At 38.3% G+C, this 26,260-nt stretch overlaps 1 protein-coding gene across 1 annotated transcript in view; it reads right to left on the bottom strand.

Moving 5' to 3' along the window:
• LOC310640924 (semaphorin-4E-like) overlaps positions 1-26,260 on the bottom strand; it is a gene marked incomplete at both ends in the record, with an annotated part of 35,965 nt that overhangs the window by 5,702 nt on the left and 4,003 nt on the right. The window contains 9 exons of the mRNA XM_083363508.1: positions 931-1,097; positions 1,238-1,353; positions 2,407-2,629; positions 3,112-3,268; positions 6,018-6,085; positions 7,129-7,274; positions 15,537-15,647; positions 17,255-17,354; positions 20,942-21,040. Coding sequence (XP_083219634.1) covers positions 931-1,097; positions 1,238-1,353; positions 2,407-2,629; positions 3,112-3,268; positions 6,018-6,085; positions 7,129-7,274; positions 15,537-15,647; positions 17,255-17,354; positions 20,942-21,040 — 1,187 coding nt within the window. The remainder of the gene's footprint in view (positions 1-930; positions 1,098-1,237; positions 1,354-2,406; positions 2,630-3,111; positions 3,269-6,017; positions 6,086-7,128; positions 7,275-15,536; positions 15,648-17,254; positions 17,355-20,941; positions 21,041-26,260) is intronic.

The raw sequence follows: 26,260 nt of genomic DNA, 5'->3' as shown, positions 1-26,260 counted from the left end.
TAACCTCCCATCCTTTTCAGGGACTTATTCATCCAGTGCAAAACATGCTCTTTTCAAATGGGAAACACTAATAGAATAGAATAACTAATAGAATAACAGCTGGAAGGGATCTTGGAGGCCTTCTCCTCAAGCTGGAGACCCTACCATTTCAGATAAATGATTGTCCAATCCCTTCTTAAAAACCTCCAGTGATGGAGCACCCATCCATACCTTCTGAAGCCAAGGTAATTGTTCTAACTGTCAGGAAATCTCTCCTTATTTCTAGGTTGGGTTCTCTCCTTGATTTATCCTTAAATCATTGTATCAGTGAAGTATTTTGTGACTTGGGGAGGGTTGTGAAAGGCTCCTTAGCTATTCTGCCCTGTCCTCTGCAGGACCTGGAGGTTCTAATAAAACTCCTTTTTTTTCATGGTCACATCCTGTACTGGTTCCCCACCCCAAAAGCAGATAGGGGGGAAACAACTTCAGCATTCGTTTAAAGCCATCTAAAAAAAATTTGAACTTGTTCCCCTATTCAGAATTCTCTCCTACAATAAAAGTTGAAAAAGCCTCCTCAGAGATAAAGAAGTGGGGGGGATTCAATCGGAACGCCAATTCCACTGGCAAAAAATATTAGAATCCTCAGTAGTACAAAGGCTGGCTGAAGCTTCCATTGCAAGTAGCTCCTCAGTTATCAGCCAGGAGGAAAAAATACCTACAAGGAGCTAGCTTCACCACTTCCTGAAGAAAGAAAATGAACAATTTCACCAAAAATAGACGCAGCAAAAACAGACAATAGTGGGCAGTTTCTTTGATTTGTTTTATTCTGTTGCAAGCCAATTCAGACAAAGCTTCAAAGAAAACGAAAGATTAAAAATGTAGAGCACTAATGTATACATTTTAAAATCTGAATCAAGTCTCATTACTTGTCTAATTGATTATATTACTCACTGTGAATGCTCAAGGTGGTTAGCCAGGAGGACACAACGGTGAAGAGAGAGGGACCATGCACAGTAGGGATCTCTTGCCAAGATACAATCAAAGCATTGTTTATACCAGCTGCAAATTGCAACAGGGAGCTGTACTAGCTGGGAAGGAGAACTGGCATACAACAGGCCCTGGAAAGACAGCACTAAATGGTTATCTTTTCTCCTAAATGATATTAAAAAACCATTTGAATAGATAAATCCAAAAGTACACAATGGAATGATGCAGAAGGGAAGGGTGTCATGCTGAATAGACCAGGGCAGTGTTGTACCTTTAGAGAGGCTAGTTTGAGTATCTGTACAGGCTCTGCTGATGGAAACAGCTGTATTTCTTCCAAAATAATAATTTCTCCATGACAATTGAGAGCTTTATGCAAATAGCCCTTATCTGTATAAAATAAAACACAGTTCAACCTTAGTTGCTTTATGTTTTACAGATGTGTTAAAAACTCATGACCCAAATTGTATTTCTTTAATATTAGAGCTTAGTTATTTTGTCTGGCTAGTCCTGCGAGTCCCTTGAACTGCAAGGCGTTCAAACCGGTCAGTCCTAAAGGAGATCAACCCTGACTGCTCTTTGGAAGGCCAGATCCTGAAGTTGAAACTCAAATCCTTTGGCCACCTAATGAGAAGGAAGGACTCACTGGAGAAGAGCCTAACGCTGGGAAAGGTTGAGGGCAAGAGAAGAATGGGACGACAGAGAATGAGGTGGCTGGATGGAGTCACTGAAGCAGTAGGCGTGAGCCTAAACGGATTCCAGAAGATGGTAGAGGACAGGAAGGCCTGGAGGAACGTTGTCCATGGGGTCGTGATGGGTCGGACACGACTTCGCAACTAACAACAAGAAGTCAATAAATTGGGGTAAAGCAAACCTGGTGACAAATTTCTAGTCAATCAAATAGCAAAATTCTAGTCATAATGATGACCAGGGAATGGGTTTGTCCAAACATTCAAGTTTCTCAGATCCTCATGGGGGTATAAATAGATGTTAACCCTGTAAGGTAGAGTAGTCCGGAGAAGAAGCACAAAGATTAGATTAATCGAATGTTGTAAGACTGAAATTTCTCCCCTCCTTCTCTTCTACCCTCTGGAACACTAGGGAGGGATCTTCTCTGAAACATTTCTGGCACCATCTCCATTTCCATGGGCTAAGATATCATTTACATGCTGGTTGTCTGTGGCTCTCCCTCCTGAAGTCATTCCCACATACTATTACAACAGGATCAACTGGAAAATACATTATGGGGAGCAAAGACTTGATCTATATTTTCTATAAGATATCACTAGGAAACCAAAAATATATTATGGGTATGGTGTGCTAGTCCAAAGGTGGACTAGAGTTATTTACTGTTCCTTGCTTTAAAACACCTAAAAATTATTGAAAGCTGACAAGATAGCATTAAAAAAAAAGTACTGTGGAAGCACACAGTAAGTGATTTACCTGTCCCTAGGAAAAAGATGTCATATGTGACATTATCTAAGTCAGTGGCTTGGCTTATTATGAGTTGTGTGTACTTGGTACCCCTTTTCAGGAAGACAGGCTGAAGACCAACTGAGTTCACAATACTGTCCAGTAAAGGGTGGTCTCGGGCAAACTGGAGAACTTTGTCTGGCAAGTCAATTGAAGAGGTGTACCCCAAGTGTAGAGCAGAAACATTGGCACACTGTAAAATAATGAACAAGTGGGTTGTGTATTCAGTTTATTTAGAAAATCAGCTATTACTACTTAGCAAGAGGAGATATAGATAAGGAATTATGTAATAGACACTTGATAGCTTAACACATGGTACAGTCTGGGACTGGGTTCAGTTGAGGAGTTAAGTTCAGTGTAATTACCACATATTATTCAATATTATTCGTAAATACTTAAATATTTAAAATGTTTTGTGCTATAATGTCATTCCTGTCAAAGAGTTTTACCCTATACATGCTTTGTGAGATCTCTGCTCGTAGTTTTGATTAAGAAACGGCAGAGCCAAATGAAAAGTACACTTAATCTGCTGGTAGCAGCATCTGTTACTTAAATATGTTAGCCTTCAGGGTATGAACAATATTTTGAATAAATTCAAACCTCCCTGTCTTGAGACCAAACCATATTCATGCTCATCAAGGAAATGCCTATTCAACAAGAGAAATTGAGACTTACAGCCCCAGGGCGAGGACTTGGAACATCTCCCCTGTACACCACCCATTTCATATGGGAATTTTCCAAAGCAACAGGACCTTTGTAGCTTCCTTTCAGAAACATATCTTGAATTGTCTCCATCCGGAATGCACAAACAGCTGAAATATCCAACTTTCCCCTTAAATAAAGAACAAAATAGAATTCTGCAAATTCGAATTCTGCATTCTTTCTCTTTTTGAAAGCGGGAAATTATCTATCTTAATGCAGAAATATAGCAAACATATTCTGTGCTCCAATGGCATAATGTGAACATGTTGAAGGTAAAACTGCCCTTTGGCATATTGGCCAAAATGAGTCAAAATTAACTGGTATTGTCCTTACTGCCAGAGGTATTGCTGCATGCAGCAAAGAGTGACTAAGCCTGATAACATATTCTACATCTTCTGTATCTTTCCAAAAAGCATTAGGTAAAAGCCTCAACTTGCCACTTGAATGTAAGAGGAATAAATAGTAAAATAACATAAAGGAATTAAAGGTGCGTTATGGGTTTCTTAGCCTAAGAAAGTGGATAACAGCTTGCAAAACATTAGCTCAAATTTCTGTACATTTCTCCATTATAGAAAATAATAAGTCACTTACTTGTTGGCCATATTACTATGTCAATAAATCAAATGTTATGGCAATATTTAATGTGATCAAAGGCCCTTCAGTTCTTCTAATTTGGTTGCCCCCAACCTTTTGGGCACCAGGGACTGGTTTCTGTGGTCCAGAGGGGGTGTGGTTTTGCACGCTGCCTGCATCCCACGGATGGGGCTTCACTTGCTTTCATGGCCCAGTTGCTGGCCTGCCATGGCCCAGTGCTGGTCCACAGACCATGGATTGGGGACCCTTGTTCTAGCCTATTGCTGTTCTAATTAAATCTATCATCTTGAAGTCTGGTTATTCTTTTCTCTTCTTTCCTTCCATCTTTTCCAACATTACAAACTTCTCCAGAGCTAGATCTTCACATAATTTGTCCAAAAGGTGATAAGTTGACGCCTGATTATTTGTGCCACCTTGAGCAAGGACTCTGGATTGATTTCTTCTATGATCCATTTGTCTATGTATAGATGATTTATTTCATCTTTTATTGTATTGAGCTTTCATTTCATATTACGTTACTTTCCATACTTCTGCTGGAATTTCAATTTTCTTTTCCTGTATGGCAATATCAGCAACTAGGGGCCTGGAAGGCCCTAATCCCATAGTGGCGAACCTATGGCACGTGTGCCACAGGTGGCACGCAGAGCCCTCTCTGTGGGCACACATGCCGTCGCCCCAGTCCTAGGCCTTCAGCTGGGCTTTATAAACCCTTTTTGCTTTAGGCGTCCGCCACCGTGTGCAAAAAAAAAAAGGTTCAATCAATCAACCAATTTCAACTTCTCACGGGAAAAAAAAAGATCACACAAGTTGGAATTGATGGATTGAACTTTTTAGTCCCACCTAGTCTCCTATTACCACCACAGCCACGCCCACCCAATTGGCCACACCCACCCAATGGGACACGCCCACCCAGCACCTGATGATACATAAGTGGGTTTTGGGTTGCAGTTTGGACACTCGGTCTCTAAAAGGTTCGCCATCACTCCATCTGTGTCATAAACACTACTGGTACCCCAAAAGATCCTCAGGTCTTCCTCAGCAGCAAGTTGAGTGCCATCTGACCTGAGAGGTCAATCGTCCAGCACTACATCCTCAATCACTTTATATGATTTCTTCATTGTAATTTTCTTGGCATATCTTTCCAGTGCTCTTTCCTCATCTCTTCCAGGAACACAAGCACACATGCACATATACACCACAACGAGGCAGCACAGCTGGATTTGGAGTGAAACCAAGCAGCTTACTGTTTTTTTTTTACTTCAAGATTTCAGTTGCTGTTTAACCTCATCATTACAATTTGGGTAAACTTGAGTTAAGGTCTAATCTAGGACTGAGCTAACATTTTTGGCTTGTAGAGCTACCATTTATTTCTAGAATTATTTTAGCCTTGGAAGGCCATCACCAGCAGCTAGTAATAGGGGAGAGGTCTCTAAATGAATGGAGTTGAAATTTTTCTGTTCTTTTTTGGGGGTTGAAAGGGAGGAGTCAAGCAGCTTTGAAGGTCAAAGTAGAAAATTTAATATAATTAAACATTAACTGGGCAAGTGCTATGAGGTTCATAGGTGACCCTGCTGGGAGTATATACTAGGTGTACATACTGTTATTTTTTGCCTATCTCTCCCAGGAACATCTTCCCCTGCCATAATAGAACAGATTAGCAGGATTTGTGGGAGAAATCATAGTATGGTATGCTTATTTCTGGCTTTTTTTTTGTATGAACCACCCTCATTTAGGTTTAATGTATCAATCTGGCAACGATGGCTTGTTTAATAAGCAAGAATTCAAAATATGACTTTACATATGCGTAATAATTTAATCTCGAGGTCACCAAAACATGAATTAAATCATTTGCTCTTTATTGTCCATGTCATTCTAGTGATGACTGAGAACAGTATTCCCAAACAAAATTAGGGAATTGATGCTGCAAAAGTATCTGAGCAGAAGCAATATGGCAGCCATAAGATAATTCAGCATTTTTTAAAAAAATTCAGGACCATTGGACTGGTTTAGCTGCTGCAATAAATTTCCCAGTTCAAGCCTCCTGAATGCTTTATAAGAGTTCACAAGTCCGAGTGATTTTGACCTTTTATTCTTTATGCCAGAGTACAGTGCAAGAATAAATGAATCAAATGTTGTACCTTTACCTTAACTTGCATCTGTATTTGCCAGTGATTATAGATCTTGCCTTAAACTATGTGGTATACTTCCAATACACCTGTCTTTCATGGTTAATTTTAAGAGGGAGATTGAAAATGTCTTGGGACATTATGGAGAAGAACTCTTACCATTGCTGGGTAAAAATCCCATAAATTATGGTTTCCTGCCAGTTTGAATTCTTGACTACAAAGACATCATGAAGGATATTAAATTGGAATTGCAGTTCAGGAACAGAGCAGAGAAGGGTAGATTTTAAAAATGAAGTCCATCTTTTTTTTAATGTTCGCTTTCCACCAAGATCACCCTGGGGGGGGGGGGGAATAAATCCTGTTACAAAGCTACTTAGCAAAATGTTCCAATATGCTACACTTGTTTTTTTATGAATTAATACATTATTTCATTGCTTTATGAAAACAAATCATGTAGCTGGATAAACACCACTGAAAAATGAATCTGTAATAGATCCAGAAGATTCACCAAGAGAACCATGAGCAGGGAAAATAATAAACACAACAGAAAATATTCATAATTGATTTGGAACTGAAATGTATGGATGTTTGATTCCTTAAATAATAAACCTGTGCAAAGCTTCAAAGGCTCACTCCTCTTTAACAAATGACCAAGTGAATGTTCCTTTGATACAGGATTAGAAGTGAAACTTCCCTTTCTTTAAAACCCACTTCTAGGAGCTGGTATGCCATGTCAAAGCAGTGGCCTTCAGCAATCTGTTATTCCTATCTGCATTTGCAGAGACAAGTTGTTGAGCAAAGCAAAGAGGCTTGCCCTGGTGCTTTAGTTGGTACAGGTTTTAGGCGTAGTGTCTCAGTTCTGTATTGTGGCATTACTCCACTGTTTTGTATTAAGGTTGGTGAAAAAAAGGATCACCACTTCACACTGCCACACTAAGACATTTTCAAGACTGGGACATCTTGAGTAGGGAAACATTATATATACATATGTAAGTTCTATAGAATTTTAAAACTTCTCTTGATGGTTAACCAATTGAGAGCTATCTGCCTGCCTGTCTTCTTTCCTCTTAATACAGAAGCAAAAAGGAAAAATTGTGGTCTCAAGACAGGATCAATAAACATTTTCTTCCTTAAAGAGATGGAGTACAATTTATTTCTCCTAATTGTTTCCTTAATGAAAATATGAACCATTTCCTATCAGCCCAATATCTCCACTGACTCAATTTTTCACAGTCTAATAGAGAAGCAAATGAAGAATTCAAGCACGCACTTTGCAGAGTTGAGCTACTCGTGACACCCGAAGCTTATCATAGAACTCAAATTCAATAGCAGTTTCCGTGAAGAACACATAAATTCTGTCAGAGTCGGAGACTGCTTCATTCTCCTGTATAAGTTCCATATCAATAAAAGTGGGTTCTGTAACAGACAAAAATAAGCATGACTGCAAAGAAAATCCAGCAGATTTTAGGATTTTTGTTGTCTATAGTTTTAGCTAAAGGAAACATACTAAGAAGTCATCGCTATTCCATTTTTCTCTTTAAAATAATCAACATGTCCAGTAAAGTGTGGGCATTTATGGTTTTATGAATTCAAATGTTGTAGTTTAAATCTTTAAAAACATAATAGTCAGATATATCAAAGTTCAACAGCCTAGCACTTAGTTCCTGCACTGGCCAAATATGGCTTTGATTTCCACTTTCCTAGAAATATTCTTTACATTTTTCCTCCCCAATGTATCAAATAGCAACCCATCTGGCCTGACTGCTTTTTCCTTCCCATCACTCACCTCTTTATGTACTGCTGGGTGTCTTTATTTGAACCAATACACAATCTATTAGTAAGGTATAATTTTTCTTGCATGAGTTAAAATGAGGACATGAATTACCTCATGGTGATATTTTAAATCCTTTCCTTTGTGCATATTTGCTTGAGTCCCTCCCCTTTTCCAATTTTACTTCTTAAAAATTAGGGCACAGCAAAAATTAACACAGATTAACATAAGGCACATGAAAGATTAATCTTTTATAAGAAGAATAATGGGTTATTACCCTTATTAAATGAGAGCAATTTCGCCCTTTTTAAAATAAAAGCACTGTTTATAGAAACTAATTAAATCTCCTTGCATCTTGTTTCTGCTATTATGTCACAAAAAGAATAAGGAGTCCTGCTGGAAGTAAAACTGATGACAAATGACCCTGTCAGTGGATTAAAGAACTTTATTTATGGATTCATTATCTGATTTTGAAGCAATTAATTAAATGAAATAGGTTTACAAATGATAAAGCATCAGGGAAGGAATCCTTCGGAGAACCTTGATGTTGTGCTAGAAGGTTATAATTAAATTTAATAAAAAAGTATGCCATTTTTCCTAAGAGTAAAGGACACACACTTTGTGCTACTCTTCTGACAGTTTAGTTTAGGACAGTCAACAAAACAATTTGTAGTTACTATACTATGAAAGAAAATCAAATAGCTTTGATAGGATTTAAAATGCACTAGGGATAATTGAGGACTTAGAGGAGGTCTGAGGAAGGAATCCAAGGCAAGGCACAGAAGAAATAGTGTAGAGTCAATCCTGGGCTAGGAAGAACTTGAAGGAAAGTCAGGTAGGAATTGAGAATTTAAGTAATATGGAACTGAGTTCAGAAAGGGCTAATCAAAAATGTCCCTGGAGAAATATTATTGTGCTAAAGAACTGGAGAATTCTATGTTAGGGGAAGATAATAAATATCAAAGATGTATATAAAAGGTATATCTAAAGGAAACAGGCCAAACCAGGTAGTTTTCCAAAAAGCAAGAATCTAGCAAAGCAAAAAGTGATGGAGACATAAGCCATATTCACCTGTAATATTATCCCAGCATTTTGTAAACCACTGTTTGTTAAGTCCAGGTGGGGACCTTGCCCAAACTTTATTGGATTTGGCATTGTAAGGAAGAATGCAGGAAGCAATGACAAGCTGTTTCATTAAACACAACAGGAATATTTACAGAAAGAGGTTCAACCAAAAGGAACAAAGTCACCTCTTAGGGGAGATAGGCAGCATAGAAATAAAATAAAAAATAATAAAAACTTGATAAGATCCCAATGTCTGTAAGAAACACTTTGACTACTGGAGATGAACAATATACTTCATCAAGTAGGTGTAAGCAGTATGACATGATTGTATTGAAGTCTTCCAGAGGGTTGGCAATTGACATAGCCAGGACTGAAAGAAAAATGCAGAGCATGCTGGACAGGAGACATTTCCAATTATACAAATTCAAAATAATTTATGCTGGAATTGAAACTTACAGAACAAAAATGGAATGGCAATTAATGTTTGTAAGTCTATTACTGCATGTGTAATAGGATTCAACCCAGTCAGTGACATAATAATTCCCATGAAGATTCAAAAGTGACAAATTAGTTTCATAATTACACTGGTATATGCTCCAGCAATAGATGCTGAAGAAGTTGATGAATGAAACAAGATGTAATGGATCAAACCCCAAAGAATGATGTTCTATTCATTATTGGCAATTTTGATGCAAAAATCGAAGATAGTTTCTACTGAAGATAGTTTCTACTGAAAAGTGTTGGAAAATATGGACTAGGAAGCTAATGAGGCAGGATAATGACTGATTGATGTCTGCACAGAAAAGGACTGTTGACTGCTAGCATTCTGCCAGCAATTCAAATTACAGTTTTGTATCTGGATGTCTCCAAATGGATAACATCATATTCGAACTGATTATGGGCCATCGAGTTGTTATCAGCTCTTAGTGAACATACAGAAAAATCTTCCCCAAGATGATTTGCCTCCAACCTCATTCTTTAGGGCTTCACACCTATATAATTGACCCTATAATTGATTCATTTCATCTTGCTGCTGCTCGTTCTTTTCACTTTCATCTTTCCCTGGATTATACATTTCTCAAGAGAGCTATATTTTTGCATAATATATCTGCAAAATATTGAGTATAGTCATTTGTATCTTAAGAACTCTGCATTCATTTGTTCTATGATTCATTTATTTGTTTTCTTAGCTAATCATGGTATTCTCAGAAATCTCCAGCACCAAAATTCAAAAGTATCAATACTTTATCAATACTCTATTCTATTTTTCAAAGTCCAACTTTTTCTTCCAACAAAATATCACAGGGAGAACTGTTGCGTGCATAACTCTTGATATCTGTAGATGTAGGTAGATCATACATATTTTTTTCTAAGACCTTCATTGCTACACTACTAAATGTTTATGGCATGTTTCATGATTATTGTTTATTGTTGAAATTTATTCTAAGGCTGATTGTTGTACCTGTTATTACATAATCTAATTCTAACTGATATTATTCAGTCACTGTGCTATGTATACATATGGTCTTTTCTATATCCTTTCTGATTATGAAAGCAACACCATTCATTCTTTGATTTTTGTGTCCCGAGTAGTAAAGTGCATAGTCTGAAAGTGTCCAATTTCACTCAGTTTCACTGATGCCTGTTATTGATTCATTTTATTTCAGTGTGTTGAGCCTTCCCACATCACACTCCAAATTCCCACAATAAATTTATTTTTGCAGCTTCAGATTTTATTTTCCCACATGGCAACATCAACAACCAGATGTCCAGAAGGCTTTGGACTGACTGTGTCATTGATACTACAAAGCTCTTTCTCAGTAGCATGTTGAGTATAATCTTAAAAGATTCAGGTTCATCATCCAGCACTATTTCATTAATCACTTTACATTGCTTATCCAAATGGTTTTCTTAGTAAAACACATTTACTCTTGTCTTCTCCTGCACAATATGAAATGATCCCTTTGCCATTGTTATTAAAGTGATCATTTGCCTCCGGCATCTTCCTATATCACTTCATGCATTATGTGACCTACTAGGAGTATGCATTCTTTGTATATACACTCCTGAAATTCTTCACATCCCTCCCAGGAACTTCTCTTTCTGCCACAATGAGGTATCACAGTAGTACTTGGGGGAGGGGGGAAATGTTCAGAGTAGATTACTGAATTAAAGCAGGAGTACACAGAATATAGGTCTGAAACAGAATTTTTGTTTTCTATAACACCCCAACTCTGAAAAAATGAATGTTTATTAATTGCTTTCCTGATAGGGTGGGAGAAGACAGAACTAGCTTACCCTATTCCTAACATTAATCAACTGATTTAAATAGTGTTTTTGGAAAAGAAGCAAAAGGATCCTGTGAGAGAATCCAGTGAATCTCTTTCCTTTTCCTTCTAGAGGCTTCAGAGACATTTCAGGTCTATTTGCACAATATTTCTCCCATACTACGTATCTATAGTTTAAACTCATGAAGAAATACAAATGCAAAATAGATTTTGTAATCTTCCAACCATCACTTAATTTTAGTTTCACTTTTAAGAATTACAATTTTCCTACAAGCCAAAAAATGAAGAACAGTTCAATTCTAGACTACATATTCTGCATATAGGTTCAATCCCTGTAGATCTCAGGCCTTGGAATAAAGTAGTTGTGGACCTCGCTTTCATTATGTTTGCCTATGGCTGAATGTATTGTTCTTCCAGTCAGCCAGGATTTTTCTTACTTGTGTTGTTAAATGAATCTGACTTCCACATTGACGTTGCTTGTCAGAAGATTGCAAAAGCAGATCGCATGGTCCATGACACTGAAATGTCATAAACATGAACCAAGCATCTGAATTTTGATCATGTGACCATAAGGATGCTGCAATGCTCATAAGTGGGAAATATGGTCATACATCACTTTTTAGTGCCATTGTAATTTTAAACAGTCACTAAATGAAAGGTTGTAATTGGAGGATTACCTGTATATGTATGTGTATCTCTATCTCTATCTCTATACAGTAGATATTTCTCAAAATAGGTACTCCAACAGAGAAGCTGCACTGCTTAGATCTGGCTAGATGACCTTACTTGACTAAAAGAATCTCAAGTGAACCCACTGCCTTCAATCTCACTAAGCAGACAGAAATTATTAAACAGTTCCTCAGATAACCAGGCTCTAAGCCATATAAAGGTAAAGGTAAAGGTTCCCCCGCACATGCGTGCTAGTCGTTTCCGACTCTAGGGGCCGGTGCTCATCTCCGTTTCAAAGCCAAAGAGCCAGCGCTTGTCCGAGGACGTCTCCGTGGTCATGTGGCCGGCATGACTAGACGCCAAAGGCGCACGGAACGCTGTTACCTTCCCACCGGAGTGGTCCCTAATTTTCTACTTGCATTTTTACGTGCTTTCGAACTGCTAGGTTGGCAGAAGCTGGGACGAGTAACAGGCGCTCACTCTGCTATGCGGCACTCGGGATTAGACCCGCCAAACTGCCGACCTTCTGATCAACAAGCTCAGCGTCCTAACCCACTGAGCCACTGCATCCCTTTCTAAGCCATATAGGACTTCATAAATGATAACCACCAATTTGAATTTAACCTGGAAGTCAACTGGTAACCAGTAAAGCTCACAAAGCAGGAACAACACATGGATGTAACAAGACAGGACAAGAAGCAACGGATGGAAACTACGGTAATCAAGGAGAGAAGCAACCTAGAACTAAGGAGAAACTTCCTGACAGAACAATTAACCAGTGGAACAACCTGCCTCCAGAAGTGGTGAATGCTCCAACACTGGAAGTTTTTAAGAAGAGACTGGACAGCCATTTGTCTGAAATGGTATAGGGTTTCCTGCCTGAGCAGGGAGTTGGACTAGATGATCTCCAAGGTCCCTTCCAACTTTACTATTATGATTATGATCCACCCCCATTGCTCACATTGCTGCATTCTGAACCAGCTGTGAAAGTGGTCTTCTAGGTTAGTCCTATGTAGAGCGCATTAACTAGGGTATCGATGTCTGATAGACCTCTCACTCTAGGAAACAGTACAGCTGAAGCAGTTGATCGAGCTGTATAAAGGCTCTCCTGGACACAGCTACCACAGCTATTCAGATTTCCGCCATATCTACTTCTGACCATTAGTCTTCATATTTCATTTGCGTCGTCTTGAGGGGCTGGGAGTGGGAGGCACCGTTTTGCGGTGGTTCTCCTCCTACCTCTTGGACCGTTCGCAGACGGTGTTGGCAGGAGGGCAGAGGTCAAGCCCTAGGCCTCTTAAGTGTGGAGTGCCTCAGGGTTCGGTGCTCTCGCCCCTCCTGTTCAACATCTATATGAAGCCGCTGGGAGAGATCATCCGTAGCTTCGGGGTGAAATATCATCAATATGCTGATGATACCCAGCTATTCATCTCCACCCCGAATCAACCCAGTGATGCCCTCGATGTGATGTCCCGTTGCCTGGAAGCGGTACAGATTTGGATGGGAGAAAACAGGCTTCGACTTAACCCGGCCAAGACTGAGTGGCTGTACATACCGTCATCTCGTTTAGTCCAAAAGGTTCCATCTCTGACTATTGGAGGAGAGATGTTACCTCCCATTGATAGAGCACGCAATCTGGGCGTCCTCCTAGATTCACGACTCAGTTTTGAAGATCATATTGGAGCCGTGGCTAGGGGGGCATTTGCACAGATTCATCTTATATACCAATTGCGCCCCTTTTTGGACCGAGATGCCCTACGTACAGTCACCCACGCACTCGTTACCTCCAGTATTGATTACTGTAATGCTCTCTACATGGGGCTGCCCTTGAAGACCACCCGGAGGCTTCAGCTGGTGCAGAATGCAGCTGCACGGGTTGTGATGGGAGCTCCCCGATACTCCCATATTACACCCCTCCTGCGTGAGCTGCATTGGCTACCAGTTGCCCTCCGGGTGAGATTTAAGGTGCTGGTACTTACCTTTAAAGCCCTACATGGCTTAGGTCCGGGATACTTGCAGGACCATCTGCTGCCGGGAACAAATCCCCATCGTCCAGTACGCTCGCACAGAGAAGGCCTCCTCAGGGTACCGTCAGCTAGGCAATGTCGACTGGCGACCCCCAGGGGGAGGGCCTTCTCTGTGGGAGCGCCAGCCCTATGGAATCAGCTCCCCCCTGAGCTTCGGATGGCCCAAAACCTCCAATCCTTTCGCCGCGGCCTCAAAACACTCCTGTTCCACCAGGCCGACCTAGACTGACAGGCATTTTATTTAATTTATATTTAGTATTTTTAATTTATCTCTTAAATTCTCTAATTTAATTTATTGCACAGATGTTCTCAATTTTATTTCTATCTTGATCTCTGTACTTATTATATGTTTTGCTGTTAGCCGCCCTGAGTCCTTCGGGAGATAGGGCGGGATATAAATCCCATCCATAAATAAATAAATAAATAAATAAATATTTCTACTTGCCCTCTCTCCACCTCCATGTTTCTTCTCACCCCAGCCCCCACCTTCCAGGCTGAGTCACTCACACTTACACCCACATTCATTCACTTGTTCATCTATGGCACTCTCCAGGGTCCCAAAGTCACCCTAGTCCGCCATGGGCCCTGATCACCCTGTCAGTTGCTTTTGCCTTAGAACCCAGCAGCAACAGGTCTCAAGCTGAGGAAACCTTACAGTGCTCCTCAACCTTCCACAGGTGTGCAGAAGATTTAAAGTCCCAGAGCAGTATATCAATAGAAAGAGACCAGGTCTTAGTATAGATCAGGGACCTGTGAACTTGAAGCTTGAACAAGACTCAACAACATGGGCCACTCTCCCAGGCCCAAAACACCCACGAGACTATCAATACCGCTGCCCAAAGCAAATGTTCAAGGAAGTGGCAAAAAGTATACACTGCAGAATGGTCTGAGACAGTATCGGGCCTTGCCATATTACACTGTTACCTTGTCACCCCAGCCTCTTACTTTGCCAGCCTTGCTCACCTTGCCATACTGATCATTACCCTTGGTATTTTCTCTACGACAGCCTCAAACTTCTTTGCAGCCTTTCTGATCCTCAGCAGGCCTTTGCAGTAGCTTCATAACTTATGTCAAGACTCAGTTGGTACTGTCTTACTCTAGGCAGCTGCATCTATAACATGTAGCAATGGTACTGCTGGCTCCATTGACTTTATTAGTTCTGCCAATGTCGCGAATTCCACTGCACAAAGTCCAAAGATCCCAAATGCTCTTATATCTCCTAAATGGAGTCTCAGTTGCCTCCATTGCCAGTCTAGAGTTATATCTATACTGGTTTCTGGTCAAGTGTTTTTGACTTTAAAAACCTCATAAGGTACCTGTAGCACTGCCTTCTCCAAGTAGAACTGATTTATCCAATACACTCATTGCAGAGGGAAACACTATAGATTCCCACTCCACAAGTGACATCAATGCAGACTAGAAGAAGGTGAATGGGTGAAGGTGAATGAATGGGGATGGTAGCATGTCCATTATTTTAATATCTTCTAAAACAGCCGTTATTCCAAAGCTCTCCAACTAAAATCTGCAACAATTCTATTATAAAGCTGTTTTTGTCTAAAGACTAGGTTATAATTTCAAGATATTGTCTTGGGCTACATTTATCCCTGATAAAATTGTAAAAGAAGACTTCTCTTTTCAATAAAAATTTACTTACTTATTAAGCTACTACTATAGCTCCAATATGCTCCTTATAGTGTTATTTTCTCATCAAGCAAATTTGTCTAATGCTGACAACTTTAATTGTATGTTAAAAATTTGGTTTGTGATTATGTGTGACACAGGCAGTTGAGATCACAGTAAAGACTAACTTCCAAAAGAAGCCCAACTTGCTCCATTAATTTTGTACAAAATATCTTACCGTTAAGCCAAGATGCTTTATATTCTGTCCTTAAAGGATTCCTGAAACTCCGCAATATAATTGGCTCTGTACCCAAGAAGTTATTTGAAGTAGCTGTATAAAGTGCACCATCTGAGATGAAGCAAATAAAAAGATGTATCTTTTTAGCCCTGCCACAATTTGCAAAAGGAGATGGGTATATTGTGTGAGCTATAGCTCAAGGCTAGCTCACAGATAAATATAGAAGCAAAAGCATAGAAGACATGTGAGCCATGTCAAATCCTGGCCACTGCTACAAATGGCACCTTTGGAATTTAGTAACATGCATGTGGGTTATGGAAAGGTCCATGATCAGCATCAACAATATGATGCTGGACTAGGGTCTCATAGATCCTTTTCCTTTAAAATAAAAATAGAAATAGATTAAATATGGTTGTTTAACATATGGGTAGCCTAACATTAGTTTGAGCCACACAATTCTCCACAGAATGAAGAAGCATGCACAATTAAACCTGCTTAATCTAGTGGGTTAGGACGCTGAGCTTGTCGATCAGAAGGTCGGCAGTTTGGCGAATTTTAATTTAGCAAGTTAAATAAATGTTGCTATAATTCATGGCAAGACATAAAGGAAGTGGAAGAGGAAAACGTAGATAAAGGTTGATATGTGGTATTAAAACAGAAAAGGAGCCTCATTAGAAAAATTAGACTTTTGTAAGGCAAGTCAGGATTATGAGTATTCAATTGCTAGGAACTGAATCTGACTCAATGGCACATAACCAACCAATTTATAATAAACAGTATGAACACAAAAAGCCATCCTTGCATTATTGCAAGTCCAATAGCATAGCTTTCTTCATCTTAATATGAAAATACCAGTGCCAACATTAAGGACTGACAAAGTCAGTCCTTCCTACTCCATACCAACATCTGTCCCTCCTCACTCTTGAGCTTACTATTTCTCCTTCTTGCTACTGTTCTCTGTTCAGCTGTGCTTGAAGGTGACTTAGCACTGACAGGAGCAAGAAAAATGGACTGAAGTCAGAGAAAAGAGACAGCTACAATAATGACCACTATGTGGAATTACAATGGAGGTGGGAGGAGAGAGTTGAGGGCATTTTGCTTAAGAGCTATGTACAGCCTTTAGCCAAGACTGACACTTTGACTGCTGTCAGCAATTTAGCTTCCATTGCAAATATATGACTGACAGAATGAAGCCGTGGTCAAACATATCAGCAAGTTCCAAAAAATAGAGGAAAACAAGCAGCTAAGTTTAAAAGGCTACATTGATTGCCCAGTGACAATAGAAAATGGTTTGAAAAGAGTCTTTGTGTAAATATATCAGCTTCTTCTTTAAATTTTTTTAACCAATAAGCTGCTGCTTGCAGAATAGGGTAACATTCCCCCTCCCCCACTATGATCTATAGTCTACAGGAAAGAACAAAGGCAAAATGAGACAGAGTTGAAAAAGAATAAATGTGTCATTAGCATCTTTTTTTTAAAAAAAATCCTACATCAGCCAGCTATTGAGGAAGAGCTGATATACAGGCGGATTGCATATCCCATTAGTTTCCTGATAGCTTTTTCAAACCAAGCTTTTTCAAACCAGTCTTTTATTCAAAGGCTGATAAGCAACATCACATCTGAAATATATTCACTCTAATTTGAGTAATCAGTGCTTGACAACCATGACTAAAGAAAAAAGATATCAAGACATTTTGCAGGGCTGGGAGAAAACTTACCGACCATTAAAGAGGCATAACTCACAGTTGGTTCATATGGACATCTTCCTCTGCTTTCTGTAGCTCTTGTATACCACTTTAATTTCATATTGTCAATTACCTATTTTAAGAGAGATGTATTAGTGACAATGTTCACACTTCTTGCTCAATCATGGTTTACTTATCCATTAAAAGGTAAAAAGCCCCTTGACTCCATTCAACTTCCAAGCTGAGCATGAATCTGGGTGACTGAAACAGTGCTTTATATGAAAGCAAAGACTAAGGAGGTTCTATTGAGAAAAATCTCAAGACTGGAAACCAAAGTCTAGGGTGCTCTCCGTATTCTGATGCTGTAAATAATTTACTTATTTTTTATTTATTTTATTTAATTTGTATACCGCCCTTCTCCCAAAGGACTCAGGGCGGTGAACAGGGCAATAAATACCAAAAATACAAAATACAAAAATTAAAAACAGATTAAACCATAGTGCCCAAATACAATAAATAAATTACTTAAAAACAATAATTAAAACCCCAAACCCATCAGACCAGGATATAAATGTAAATAATCCTGGTTATCAAAAGGTTGAGTGGAAAAATGTGAGTCCTAAAGATCAACTGACAGTAGTCCACCTGCCATCTCCACTAGCTGTCAAAAATCTATCCTAATTTTGCCGTTGATTGAGTTGTTAAAAAAAATCCATTCCTTTGAATGTTCGTCCACCCACTTGAGCCAGATTTCTGTTAATTGTCGAGACCTAATGTGCTCTAAGCTAAGAGAGAAAGTGAGAATCTGATCATAAAAAAGAATGGAAGCCTTACTCATCAGACAGCATAACTTAAAGTCTCCTTGGTAAGACTCAGTAACTAGCTTTGATTATCCTAACATATAATGGATTGAACAGAGACTGAAAACTAGACAATGCTATGATGACTGTATGGAGTTCCTCCCCCCAAAGTTATGTTACTATAGGATTCCAAAGCATTCTCCAAGAATATGTCACCTTTCATGAGCAATGTACTTCTCATCTCCATGTACTAACATCAGAGGTTACAATAATGCATTGGAGAATCCATAAAGGTGTTCATATGAAAAGCAAAGGTCAGCCACCTCTGAAGGGAAATGTTTATCAGTATGGAACCAGAATAAAATTATGAAAGTATTTTAACTTCTCAAAATTATGTCACCATATACCATCATGAGCCTCTGTAGGGTGGCCGGGCCTATAAGGTCATGCCTCTTGGCATGCAGAACCTAATACTGTAATCCTTTCCAATATTGGTTTTCTGTTCATCTGAAGAAAAAATATAGCCACATATATACAAGTATTTCAAATGCATGATGAAAACATAACTGTAAAGAAGGAATGTCTTATCATCTTCGGTGGACTTGTAATAAAGCAAAGTAATATTTGAACCAGATTTATATTTTAATGCAGAAGTTTCTTAAAATGAATATAAAATTGAAACCGGATATTTTCCTTTTAGGACTATTGGACAAAGAACTTGAAAAAAACTCTGGAAGTTTTTTCTGCATATGTTGACTACAACATGAATTGTTTATGTGCAAAACTGGAAACGTGTTAATCCCCACAATGGAAGAATGGATGGAAAAATTAATGGAGCTAGCAGAGATGGATAAATTAACTGTTTTAGTCAAAGAAAAAATATACCTGACTTTCTTTCTACTTTGAAAGGCTTCTAGATTTTGTGCTTGAGACAGAAAAAAATGACTGGGATTAGCTGATTAGATAAGTTTATTGTTATAGGAATGACTAGTTTATAGTAAATATGTAAAAGTAAAAAATTAAGGCTTGCCTTACTATTTTTATTTTATTATGCTGAAAAGGTTTGGAAGTTAACATTTTTCTTTCCTTTTTTCCTATCTCACACTTTTTCCCTCTCTTCCCTTCCACATTTCCCTAATATCTTTATTTTCATTTGTATTTTATATTATGATAATTTTAATAAAATGTATTTTTTTAAAAAAAGATGGAAAAAATATACAGTTGAATACTTACAACACCTCACAAGTGATGAAATCTATGTGAGGAAGCTGTACGGCTCTTCTCTAAATTTTCTTATGGCCCCTGTGTCTATTTTGCCTTGTTGTAGAGAGAAGGACAGCAGACAATGGAAATTGTCCAGAAATGAACAGTTTCCTGCAATGAACATAGTTTCCTGCAACTGTAATATTAATAAAAGTTTGTTCCAGAGAATATTAATTATTAGAAGTGAAAACTCATACTCAAAGATGGTTTTAGTAAGCTGAATGAATTGGTATGTGAAAATAAGCCTCCTAGAAATCCAAAGAGGCTAGTATATCTTCTTTCCATACCATTCCAGAATTTATCTCATTCCACAGAGAATCTGTAATCTCACAGATCAATATAAGATGGCTCTCCAACCCCATTAATTTTTCTTGAATGGAGTTTTAAAAATTGCAGAACTTTTGTGAAGATGCTATTTTATCACCTACATTAGGAGGAGATGTCATTCATCACTATGTGGCATTTCTCTGGAACAGGAGACTTGGGAGAATAGAGAAAACAGTTGGAAAGATGAGATATAACACCTATTGTACATGCTTTCCAGAGGATATTAAGATTCTTTGATCTGATGTTATTTTGGCTCTCTGATGCACAAAGATTGTAATTGCCTTGTTTGATCACTTCTGTTCCTAATTAAAATGGTGAGGCTGTTGCTGTTTTGTGAGGGACCTGGTCCCAGCCCATGAGAGGTATCTCCTTTGACATAGGCAAAGGAGTGTGATCAAAAAGAGCAAGATGATTGGGAACTTATTCCTAAATTGCAAGCCTTTTTCATAATATTTGCAAAACCTCTTTCTTAATAGTTATTAATATCATCCATACTTCCACTGTGGGGATTAGTGATATTCCCAATTTCTCAAGCATGATAACTAAGGGTTGCTTAGTTGGTTTAAATACTATGATAAATTAGAATTCTTATAAAGAATTCTAACTTATCAGGAGAAAGCTAGTGTGCTGGTATGTTCTGTTGAACTCTTCCTGCATTCTGGAAAACCTAATGAACAGATTCTATTCAAGGGTTGTTCATAATTTATGACCATTTTTGAGGGCAACGTAACAATTTTAAAAGCCAAGTAAAAGAAATAGGATGAATATGTTTGGATCCTGTACTATCTTTTGTAAATAGTACCATTTCCTCCATTTTAACAGGGCGAAGAAAAAACTTGCAATGGATAGTCCTAATGGTAGTCCTCAACTTACAACAGTTCATTTAGTGACCATTCAAAGTTATAATGGCTGAAAAAAGTTACTTATGATCATTTTTCACATTCATGATCATTGCAGCATCTCCATGTCACATGATCAAAATTTAGATACTTGGCAACTGATTCATATTTATGATGGTTCAAGTGTTTCAGGATCATGTGATCACCTTTTGTGATTTCTGACAAGCAAAATCAATGGAGAAGATTCACTTAACAACCATGTTACTAACTTAACAACCATGTTACTAACTTAACAACTACCTGTCCTTGCCTGTACAAACAATTGAGATGAATATTCTACATTACTTATTTCTAGCATTCTTATACTATTTTGTAGCCTCCTGTGACTCAGAAAGTGGCTTAGGATAAATACTATGACTAAATGACAATTCCTTGTTCCCATAAATAAAAGACATATTGCAATAGCCCCACAAAATATGCTAAGAACTTACCACGTAACGACAAGCTGGATGAAATGCATTTGTGCCACACACATATAAATTTGTTGCATTTATCTTATGCATAATAAGTATATAATTGTTGCATTCTGCCTGAAAAATGCACACAAATAATTAACTTCAAAAACTGCAATTACATTCTCAATCTTATAAAACAATTCTGCTGTTGAAGGTAAGCAAAGACTGGCATTGTAAGATCCCTGGGCAGGAGAACAATGCTTGTCTTCTGGAGAGAACACAGGATACACTTTTCCAATAAATGCACTGATAAATGGTGCAGTTAAGTAATTTTAGGACACTGGATGAACAGGAAAATTATTTATATGATAATGTGTTTTAATTTCTCTCTTCCAAATATATTAAATTACTTCTAATGTATTTGAGACCCTTTTACTGATTCTAGGGAGAAAAAAATGCATTTTATCCTTCAAACCATATATTAAGCCCTTGCTATTTTACTATTTATAGATTGATTTGGCTTGATCCCGCTGCGTAACATGATTCTGGACAAGCTGGCCTTCCCCTGAAAAAGCAGGTCCATGGCTTGACAGTTCTGCTAGAATTGCAGCTACTGATGAAGCAGCAGAAGGAGATAATAGCCATAACTACCTTATTCTGACACTCCCTTCAGGTGAAAGAGGGTCTAAGTTTCTAACAAGTAGCAAGAAGTTAGAGTGATATAGAAATGTTGTAATAAATAAATAAATAACACATAACCATCCTTCCTCCTATACAAGATAATTCACAGTTTTTCCAATGTTTGCTATATTTCTATTCAAAACTGTGTTTTTGGAAGTTCACAAAGCAGTTTGCAGTGAAGCACAAATATATGTGTACAGGGAGTCCTCGGCTTACAACCACAATTAAGCCCAGAATTTATGTTACTGAGAAATTTGTTAAGTGAGTTTTGTCCCATTTTATGACTTTCCTTGTCACATTTGTTAAGTGAATCACTGCAGTTGTTAAATTAGTACCCTGGTTGTTAAGTGAATCTGATTTCTCCATTGCTTGTGAGAAGGTCGCAAGAGATGGTCACATGACCCAGGGACACTGCAACCGTCATAAATATGAACCAGTTGTCAAGCATCCGAACGTAAATCATGTGACCATGAGGTTGCTGCAATGGTCGTAAGTGTGAAAAATGGTTGTAAGTCACTTTTTTAGTGCCGTTGTAACTTCGAATAGTCACTAAATGAATTGTTGTAAGTCGAGGACTACCTGTACTTAAGAGGATCTAAAAATGTAATGTAACCATGCATGTTACTACTTGGATTTGGAGATGGATGGAAAGAAAAGGTTCATAATTTAGTGGTATTAACATCCTCACCTGTTAAAAGACAGCAGCTGAGGGAAACAAAATCCTAACTCCTTTCTCCTAAGTGAAACAAGGGGATGGGTTTGGAAAGGGTACTTTGAAGAACAGAGCCCCACTCAGGAGCAGAGCAGAGAGTATACATGAGTCAAGTTCTCAGTTTCTAGCTGTAGTATTCCCATTCAAAAGACTTTATGAAAGAAAGCTAAAGAAGAGAAAATTTAGAGAGTTTCTTGCTAGAGCAGAGTTCAAAAATACCATTTAGGCTGTCAAGTCCGAAATATGGCTTTGTGAAAACTAAATGCAAATTAAAACATCTTAGAACAATGACAGTTTAATTTCTGCTAGAACATTTCCAGTGAGAGAGACCCACTGCTTCTGTAGGTAATTGGCCTTACTGCTGAAAGCTTTTGCTCTTAGGAAGTATTTACTAACTTAAAGAAGTTATATAGCGTCCTATCTGTTTATCATAAATCTTGGCAGTTCACAAAATAAAAAAATACAACATCTATGAAACCACAACAAAAGCTTCCCTGCACCCAAAAGGCAACCCTTTTCCCCATCACACAAATATTTGCATTCAGCTGCAGCTTCACACTACCCCAGTGCTTGTGGGAAGTACCAGCTCTTCAAAGCCTTATGCCAGGCTAGAAGACTTCCATTTTCTAAATTTTCTAACATTTAATCATGTCTCCCCTCAGCCTGATTTTCTTAAGACTAGACATTCCTAATTCCTTTGGTTTTTCCCCACAAAACAGCTTCTAGTGCTATGATAGATAATCCTCGTTAGAATCCTAGAGCTTGAAGTTACATTTAAGTTAATGCTATTCTCAATGCAGGAATCCAAATTTCAAACACTATTTAGTATTGTAGGAAACTGATGAATATATTACCATCCTTCTTGTCATTTTTAGCAAATCTTGGCAGGGTCATTTGATACATTTAAAACCAGTAACTGATTAAGAAAGGGAGTTTGATGGTCAAGCTTCCAATGTTTATATGGGTCTAGTCAGAAGTGAGAAACATTTTGGTGAGGTGGTGAGTTAGAAAGTCATTTATCCCTAAATTAACAATGTTGAAGCTGTTCTTCAGCTGACTCCAAAAAGGAGACCTAGAAATGCCTGGGAACAGTTGACTGAGACCAGTTTCTTGATCTCAACGATTTGTGTGAATTTCAACTGTCAAATTTTTTTCAGCCATTTTAAAGTTGCAGAAGTGGAAAAACTCTGGTTTAGACTGTCCGTTCCCATCTTCTCAAATGAACGCATTCATAAATAGCAGTAGTCATAGACAAACACTACTTCAGTAACTGAAGTGCACTTTTTTCATCAAGCTCCAGTGTTAAAAATCTCGCTTTTATTGGTGCTTTGTAGTAAAATGCTTTATGAAATGACAACTGGTGACAGTATTTGAACAATAATAAAGAAGGGCGGATGCTACCACAAGAAACCAACCTCAACCATGGAGCATAAAGGTTTAGTTACCAATAAAGGAAAAATAAACAATACCCCAATCAAGAAACTGCCAAAGAGCCAATAGTGGACAGCCCAAGCAAAAAAACCTCTAAGACCACCCCCACCCCCACAGACAGGGCAAGCCACCAGAATACAAACTGACAACAAACAGCACTCCTTACTAGCATTGATGAGGTTTCCTAGTTTGGGTAATGCAATGTTTTCAAGAAAACAAGCAAGCTCAAGGACCCCTCATGTTTAGTTATTAAGTGGACAATACAATCGCTTCATTATTAGCTGTTTGGGAAGCCATAGAATTATGTATTAACCGCTACTGAAATGACACACTAACCAACACACAACCAAACACTGCAATCCAATCCATCCAAGTATTGTTGATGGCAGATTATTTGTCCTGAACGCAAAGACAATTTATAGCAGGCAAAACCAATAGAATATACAAGACTACCAAATAATCCACTTTCAAATAAAAGGAGGGACTCCAAACTTCCTGTAACCTGGTCCAATCTAATGAAAAAATTGCTCCAAGACTTCAGTCACCAAATTCAGCTCATATTTCTTTCTCCTGAGATAACCAGTGTCCAGCAATCCATAATACAAGATTATCTGAGAACTAAGAGGAGGGTAATGATGTACAGAGGGAGCCCTTGTTTTCTTTTCAGGACTGTAGAATAAGTTTTGAAAGAAACATTCAGCCTTTCTGCCAATAAAGACTACTCGGGGGAAGAGAACTACTGGCCTAAAGAAATTAGCTTTTATTTTAAGGCTCAACTTCTCACTCAAGTATCCAAGGCTGGGGAGCTAAAAGATTCCAGGAAGCCTTGTGTTTTGAGAGAACTGTCAAATTTCAAGATTAACAGCTGACTGCAGGAGATTGCTGCTCAAATAAGAGCCAGAGTTTCCAAAAATTATAGACAACTTATAGTTAGATGGGCTCACTGGAAATTCCAGAAATTGGAGATTAGAAATTTTCCTGTAATGATAGCCTCCTGGACCACCAGGGATGAGGAATCTGAGTTCAATAGGGACATTTTCTTTAGTTTAAAGGTAGGACTGAAGATTCAAACAGCCAGTTGCACCTCCTAAGGAGATGGAAGTCAAAAATGATTTATGTTTTCCCAGTTTATAACTTGTACCATGTATGACTGAAGTTCTCATTCTACCTAATATTTGCCCCCAGATCATTCTTTCCGATAGTCGAAGGATGCTATCATATTCCCTCTCATATATTTTCTTTTCTTATTCTCTGACCATTTTACTGCCTTTCTCTGAAGCTATTCCAGTTTCTCAAAATCTTCCTTAAACCTTGGTACCTAAAATGGATATAGTACTCGAGGTGCAATATGATTAAAGCAGAATGCAGTGGCATGATTATATCCTGTAATTTAGAAATTAATTGTCGGTGCAATGTATTATTAGTCTTTTCTGAATCTGTTCTAATATATCTGAATCTTTCTTAAAATGTAATATCCCAAACTGGACATACTCTTTGATCCATGGTCTGACCAAGAAAGAATAAAGTAGAATGATTAATTTTCATGATTTGGAAGTTGCATTTATATTGATGCAACCCAAAGATTTGTCTGCCTTCTTTGCATCTCTGATTTATTATGTTCTACAGTTCTGTAACAGAGTGAGCGCCTGTTACTCGTCCCAGCTTCTGCCAACCTAGCAGTTCGAAAGCACGTAAAAATGCAAGTAGAAAAATAGGAACCACTACGGTGGGAAGGTAACAGCGTTCCGTGCGCCTTTGGCGTCTAGTCATGCCGGCCACATGACCACGGAGACGTCCTCGGACAAGCGCTGGCTCTTCGGCTTTGAAATGGAGATGAGCACCGGCCCCTAGAGTTGGAAACGACTAGCACGCATGTGCGGGGGAACCTTTACCTTTACCTTTACCTTACAGTTCTGTTGGGGGGAAAACACATTCCTTTTGAATTTTCTGAATGTTTCATCTTTGTTATTAAATATTATCAGACCTTCATGGAGTCCTACTGACTTATACAAGGAATCTGAGTGAACTATTGACACCAACATTTGGTGTTTGTTTCATTAACCTTTCTTAATTGATTGAATTTAAGTAATTATTTTATAGTAATTCTATTCCCACTCTGCTGTCTATTTCCAGTAGATGTTTTGGGATACTTAATTACTCTGGTTCCTTGTCTTTGTGTTACAGAGTTAGAATCATAGGGCTGAAAAGGAGCTTGGAGGTCTTCTAGTCTAAACCCCTGCCCAAGGCAGAAATCCTTGTACCATACTGTACAAATGTTTGTCCAATCTTTTCTTGGAAACCTCCAGTAATGGAGCACCACAACTCCAGGAGGCAAGCTGTTCCACCGACTCCTTAAATTCAGTTTTTATTCCCTGGGTTATACAATATCTACATGAAACACTGGGGAAGATTATCTGGGAAATAGCCTAACTTGTTATCAATATAGATGAGATCCCTCTTTTTATTAATGAAGATGACACAGTAGATCATTTAATGAACTGACACCTGAATAAGGATGAGGATGGGAAAAT

This window comes from Vipera ursinii, assembly GCF_947247035.1.
Source record: "Vipera ursinii genome assembly, chromosome: 1".
Taxonomy (NCBI): domain Eukaryota; kingdom Metazoa; phylum Chordata; class Lepidosauria; order Squamata; family Viperidae; genus Vipera; species Vipera ursinii.
Note: the sequence above shows the minus strand (reverse complement) of the source record. Positions and strands in the feature narration are given on the sequence as shown.